This window comes from Triticum aestivum, chromosome 1A (genome assembly GCF_018294505.1).
Source record: "Triticum aestivum cultivar Chinese Spring chromosome 1A, IWGSC CS RefSeq v2.1, whole genome shotgun sequence".
NCBI classification, from domain to species: Eukaryota; Viridiplantae; Streptophyta; class Magnoliopsida; order Poales; family Poaceae; genus Triticum; species Triticum aestivum.
Genome location: NC_057794.1, coordinates 495,262,618 through 495,268,248, shown reverse-complemented (window position 1 = coordinate 495,268,248; position 5,631 = coordinate 495,262,618). Strand labels below are relative to the sequence as shown.

Below are 5,631 nucleotides of genomic sequence, written 5' to 3'. Positions count from 1 at the left end.
CTCGACCAATTTGTCAAGTTATGGGAGCTGCTCCAACACATAGTGCTCTCTGTTGTCCCCGACTCCATTCGGTGGAGGTTCTCCGCTGCCACCTCCTACAAGGCTTAGTTTTTAGGCCGCAATTCTGAGCCGCAACTGCTCTCTGTGTGGAAGGGCAGGGCCGAGCCGAAGGTTAAATTCCACCTCTGGTTATTGTCTAGAACAAAATCGGGACGGCTGGTAGGCTTGCCACGAGGGGATGGCCACACACCGAGAAGTGCACGTTCTATGATCAGATCATCTAGTCGGCTGCCCATCTTTCTTTGAGCTGCCCTTTTGCCCACGAGGTTTGGTTCTCCTTTCAACAAGTGCTCCTGAGGCTACTAATGTTGCTTCAACCTCAATAACTATTAAGGATTGGTGGAAGAGGGTTTGGAGTCTACGCAACAACCCAACTACACGCACGCAGATCACCTCGGCTGTTTACGTCGCTTGGAATCTTTAGAAAGAGAGAAATAGGCAGTCTTTTGAAGGAAAGAGATGCTCCCCCGAGACAGAGATGAAATAGCAATGTGCCAATGTTCAAGGAGGCTACTGTTTAGTGTGGGTTGTATTTCCTTTTCTTGTTTCCTGAGTTTTTGTTCTTCGTAGTGTGTGGTTCTTGATGCTCTGTGCAACGACTAGAACTACTGCCATGCACCTTCAAGAAAAAAAAGGTTGGCTTTCAGACTGTGAAAACGAATCACCACCTGAGCCCTGGCAATAGTTGCCGGTTGCTAAAAAACTGGAGTATATTTTCGTGGAGATGTTGTAACATGATTGCAACTGGTATGCAAGATAAGTAACTGAACGCCAAGCCAACCACCCGGCATAGACCGCGTATACAAAATAAAGAGTAGGCTTCACTCATGAGTGAAGAACGGCACCTCAAACTCTCCAAACTCTAGCGTTGTATCGAATTGCTAACACACAAGCTCGTGCCCGTCGTCCACATCAAATTTATGCTTCGATTATTTCCGTCTCACGCTCACCGTGTATATCATTATCAGCTCACGACGACGGCTGCTCCGCGGTTGCCGAAGGTTCAGCCTCTAAGGTGGGTGAATCAGAAGGCGCCTCCTCGGGCGCGGCCGGTTCCACAACGGGGGGGCTCGACTGGACCGAGAATGCCGCGGCGGCCGGCTGGAACTTGGCGACGTAGTAGCTGAGAGGCGGGCCGGAGTATTGGGTCTGCACGGGCGGCTGGTTCTTGCTCACCTGGATGAGGATGGACGCCGCCCCGGCGACGAAGATGAGGGCCAGCCCGCCCGTGAGCGCCGCGGTGTTCTCGGACCCATCGGACGACGTCCCCGCCGTGCCGGAGCTGATGGCGCTCTCCGCCACGTACACCGCCGGCTGCGCGCGCGCGATTACGCCGTCAGATTGGGATGCCGAGAAGGAGGAAGACAAGGCCCTTGACAAGAATGGAATAGGTAGTAGGAGTAGGTTGCGCGTACCTCGATGGAGTAGATGTTGGTCTGGCCGGCGGTGTCCTTCTCGACGAGGCCGGTCCATCCTTTCTTCTTGGGAGGGAAGGTCCCCACGACCTTGGTCCTCTCCTCCGCCAGCCACTCCACGCTCAGGCTCCCGACCTACGCCGCAGGCATATTCAAGTTCAGATAACAGCAGCAGCAGCAACAACAGCAAGACACGAGTAGCTAGATATGTCCCGTACCTCCTTCTCCGGGGCGCACTCCACGTCGTTGCACTCGGAGTCGTCCGGAGACGAAGAAGCATTGCAGGACAGCGTCAAGAACCTGTTGCCGCCGGTGATGCCCCCTCCTCCTCGCGGAATCGTGGCCTGCTGGGGCTTGCTGCTCCTGAGGAGCACGCAGCTGCTTGCGGAGAGCATGGATTGGGCAGGGCAAGCCATCTTCATCTTCTCTCAATTCTCTCAGTCTCTCTCGCTCGCTCGCTTGCTCTAGCCTTACACACACACACACACCAGAAAACGAGTGAGTGGGAGGATATGGCTGTGGACTCGTGAACACCACAGAATTGCGAGGTACTCGTGGCCTCGGGGCTTTTGTGGAGAGATTTATTTTTCTTTTGGCTTTTCCTCTCCGCTTACCTGCGTGTGGATGGTCAGTCGCCACGTTCTCCTGCTGGTTGCTACGGAATTTTCTCTGGAGCTGCCAACATTTTCTGTAGGTAATTTGGTGGACACTGGCTCCAAATCTCTTCATCGTCGCGTCGCTCCTAGCGGTCGGCCCATCGGCTCTCGTGTGCGTACGCTGTTTTTTTTGTGTGCAGGAAATTAAATGCTTTTAATTTATTCAAGCCTCAATGGCCCCCTACATGATGAGCCATCAAGCTAGTCGTCAGGAAGCCAGGGGGAGGCCATCCAGCAACTCGTCACCTCCGGTGTGCGTGCAAGTTTTGCACACAGGTGGGTCGAGAAGTTGAAATTTCTCGATATATGTTGAATAAAGAAAGAATGAAACGACGAGGTTAGCCCTTCAATCTCGGAAAGAATTGACGCTATCGGAGAGCGCAAAAACCTGCGCGAGTCCCAGAGGTGAACCACTCTAAGCAATCCGCTTCAAATACCACTTGCCATGACCGGAAAGACCATTACACACACACATACATGCACGATGTAACTAAATATACTTGGAGATCCTAGCTACTAGCCTAGTAGCACGGGCCCACCATGCGGAAAACCCTCGGGCGACAGGGAAGGCGATCATGAGGGCAAATTTGCGCTAAGGTTTCTCTATGGGGGTGGTGTCTACTCCGATAGCCCGTGAGTCAGCGACAATGCTGATTCTAGGGCGGATCAGTGGCAGGAGTGTGTATATGCTATGGAGAAGCCATGGAAGATTAGAGAGGAAGCAGAGGCGCTGCGACCCCAAAAAAGTTGCCCACACTGAACATGAAGGCAGGGAATCCTCCCAATTTCCAGCTACTGGGAAATTCTCAGAGGAAGCAAAAAGCCTCTCTGGCGTCTAGGTGAGATGATCTTGACACAGGAAGAACAAGAGGGACTAATCTTTGAAGAACCAGCCTCGGAGCAAGCCCATGTTGCGAGGTGGTCGGTGGTGGGCAAAGTGTGCTCGCCGCACCCCGCTCAATATACATGCACTAGAGAGAATCATGCAGATGGCTTGGGGTGCATCTTGAAGCACAGTTGAAGGATATAGGGAGTAACATATTTATGGTTCGGCTTGGAAGTGAAGGTGGTTGGAAACATGTGTTGAGTAATGGACCATGGTAGTTCAATTTCAGTGTTATAGTCATCAAGGATTACGAAGGAAATATTCGGCCGTTGGAGATGGTCTTCGATACTATTGAGGCATGGGTTAGGAAGGCTGATCTCCCATTGCACAAGCGGTGTGATTTGGTAGAACTCTTGGGAACTGGCTAAGGGAAGTGGTTTGAGCTGATGTTGATAAAGGTGGAATGGCACGAGCGAAATATCTTCGTGGTTGTGCAAAAATTTCCGTGTATGAGGTGCATCGTTTCTGGCTTGAATCTTGACAAAAAGATCGAGTCTGGACGTGGGTTGACTTCTGCTACGAATGGATCCCTTACTTCTGTTCTGAATGTGGGAGACTGTTACATGTCGATGCAGTTTGTGAGCCGCTAGTCGACCCTCCAGCAAATGGGGAGAGTGGTTTCATGCTTTCCCAAGGCATAGTAGAGCACAAAAGAGTAACTCCCGCGGGGGAGCTACGAGCAACAATAACAACAAGGGGAGTTCATGGATTGGAGATGGTGACTGTGGTGGCTAGGGCATGCTACTATTCGAGATATACCTACTAAGTGGAACCTCTGCCACGAATTTACCCTGTTGGCCGACTTCCGCACTGGCGGTGGGCGCGGTCCTAATCGTGATGAAGTGTGTAGCCCAAACAAGGAGAAACATATAAGAGATGGACGTGATGGAAAGGACCTATGGGGGAAGTTAAACAACAAGAGGGAAAGGGACCTAATACACGACCTAAAGCAACGACAGGTTGGTAGAGCTCAAGAGTTTGAACGCAAGTCTGACCTATTGGGGAACGTAGTAATTTCAAAAAAATTCCTACGCACACGCAAGATCATGGTGATGCATAGCAACGAGAGGGGAAGAGTGTTGTCCACATACCCTCGTAGACCGTAAGCGGAAGCGTTATGACAACGCGGTTGACCAATGTAGTCGTACGTCTTCACGATCGACCGATCCTAGTACCGAACGTACGGCACCTCCACGATCTGCACACGTTCAGCTCGGTGACGTCCCGCGAACTCACGATCCAGTAGAGCTTCGTGGGAGAGTTTCGTCAGCACGACAACGTTATGACGGTGATGATGTTGCTACCGGAACAGGGCTTCGCCTAAGCACCGGTACGATATAACCAAGGTGGATTATGGTGGAGGGGGGCACCGCACACGGCTAAAAGATGAACTGATCAACTTGTGTGTCCATGGGGTGCCCCCCTCCCCGTATATAAAGGAGTGGAGGAGGGGGAGGGCCGACCCTCTCTATGGTGCGCCCTGGGGGAGTCCTACTCCCTCCGGGAGTAGGATTCCCCCCTTTCCTAGTAGAAGTAGGAGCCCTTCCAAGTAGGAGTAGGAGAGGAAGGAACGAGGAGAGAGGGAGGAAGCAAAGGGGGGCCGGCCCCACTCCCAATTCGGATTAGGCTTGGGGGTGTCGTGGATCTAAGACTGATAGTAGAATGGGGGGTAGGTATGAGGAGGCAAGATCCTAGCTATGGAGTAGTTGTACACACGAGTTTTACGAGTTCAGGCCCTTCTCGGAGGAAGTAACAACCCTACATCTCGGTGCCCTGAGACGGTCGACTGGATTATATGTGTGTGTGAGTTTACAAAAGTGCAAACCCTTGTCCCAGAGGAGGGGGTGGCTTATATAGAGTGCGCCGGGACCCCAGCTCCCCTCTGTTACACAGGGTTCAATGTTCATAAAGGTGGGGCGTTACTGGTAACGTCTACAATAAAGTGTTATAAATGCCCATAAAGCTATGGTTTAAGTCACGACCGTTGCAGAGTGGAGGGCTTCTCATCTTCAAGGTGGTCGAGTGTCTTCAAGGAAGTCGAGTAGGCACATCTTCATGGTCGAGTGGATGATGTTTTCTCTTCGACTGCTTCTGATTCTTTGTAGAGATGTCCTTGGGGAGTGTCGGTGTCAAAATCGGCGGATCTCGGGTAGGGGGTCCCGAACTGTGCGTCTAGGCCGGATGGTAACAGGAGGCAAGGGACACGAAGTTTTACCCAGGTTCGGGCCCTCTCGATGGAGGTAAAACCCTACGTCCTGCTTGATTAATATTGATGATATGGGTAGTACAAGAGTAGATCTACCACGAGATCGGAGAGGCTAAACCCTAGAAGCTAGCCTATGGTATGATTGTTGTTCTGTATGTTGTCCTACAGACTAAAACCCTCCGATTTATATAGACACCGGAGAGGGTTAGGGTTACACAAAGTCGGTTACAATGGTAGGAGATCTGCATATCCGTATCGCCAAGCTTGCCTTCCACGCCAAGTGTTGATGATATTACTGCTGGGCGTAAACCGTCCTATCTGGGCCGGGTCAACTTCATCAGTAGTTCCAGAAGTGATAAAGCTCAAGAAGGTAGATGAGGGCCTAAGGCCCGTAGTCGGTTCAAGACT

General features: G+C 51.7%; 1 protein-coding gene across 1 annotated transcript; it reads right to left on the bottom strand.

Moving 5' to 3' along the window:
• Nucleotides 1-752: 752 nt before the first annotated feature.
• LOC123059994 (protein MAINTENANCE OF PSII UNDER HIGH LIGHT 1) lies at nt 753-2,022 on the bottom strand. Its single transcript, XM_044482557.1, has 3 exons — nt 1,694-2,022; nt 1,476-1,610; nt 753-1,374 (listed from the first exon to the last, which is right to left on the bottom strand). The coding sequence occupies exons 1-3, from the start codon at nt 1,895-1,897 to the stop codon at nt 1,030-1,032; spliced, it is 684 nt and encodes a 227-aa protein (XP_044338492.1). The 5' UTR covers nt 1,898-2,022; the 3' UTR covers nt 753-1,029.
• Between the last annotated feature and the right edge of the window lie 3,609 nt (nt 2,023-5,631).

Bases quoted from the DNA above. Each gene is read 5' to 3' on its own strand.
- LOC123059994 (XM_044482557.1), bottom strand. From the start codon at position 1,897: ATGAAGATGGCTTGCCCTGCCCAATCCATGCTCTCCGCAAGCAGCTGC. The intron at 1,611-1,693 runs GTACGGGACATA...CCTGCGGCGTAG, and splicing joins AGTGCGCCCCGGAGAAGGAG to GTCGGGAGCCTGAGCGTGGA. The intron at 1,375-1,475 runs GTACGCGCAACC...GCGCGCGCGCAG, and splicing joins CCAACATCTACTCCATCGAG to CCGGCGGTGTACGTGGCGGA.